The following is a 324-nucleotide window of genomic DNA, read 5'->3' as shown; positions in this document are numbered from 1 at the left end:
AACAGAACTTGGAATGGTAGAGTCACAAAACATACCCATCATTTAGTCTTGCCGTGAGTGCATTAGCAATGGCGAGTGGAAGATACAGAAGGGACTGCAGAACGTAAATAAAACCACATATCAATCTTGTTAGTGCTGTCAAAACATTAACAATGACTACAAGATTTGAAACCTGCACTAAACAATTAAAAAACAGAATTTGAAACAAAACCATAGCATGACAGATAGTAAATGCTTCATATTTCCACGCAATGGTATAGAGAAACAAACTTTTCATGGTATAATTTCTCCAAGATTTGTAGCTTTTTTTTGTTTTTTTTGGGG

The 324-nt window shown here is 34.6% G+C and overlaps 1 protein-coding gene across 1 annotated transcript in view; it reads right to left on the bottom strand.

The window, feature by feature from the left end:
* LOC107477038 (choline/ethanolaminephosphotransferase 1) overlaps window positions 1–324 on the bottom strand; it is a 6,143-nt gene that overhangs the window by 1,495 nt on the left and 4,324 nt on the right. Inside the window, exon 16 of the mRNA XM_016097007.3 lies at window positions 36–94. Within this exon, the coding sequence (XP_015952493.1) occupies window positions 36–94 (59 nt within the window). The remainder of the gene's footprint in view (window positions 1–35; window positions 95–324) is intronic.

The sequence above is a fragment of the Arachis duranensis genome, chromosome 1, assembly GCF_000817695.3.
Source record: "Arachis duranensis cultivar V14167 chromosome 1, aradu.V14167.gnm2.J7QH, whole genome shotgun sequence".
Taxonomy (NCBI): domain Eukaryota; kingdom Viridiplantae; phylum Streptophyta; class Magnoliopsida; order Fabales; family Fabaceae; genus Arachis; species Arachis duranensis.
This window is presented reverse-complemented; position numbering and strand designations above follow the sequence as displayed.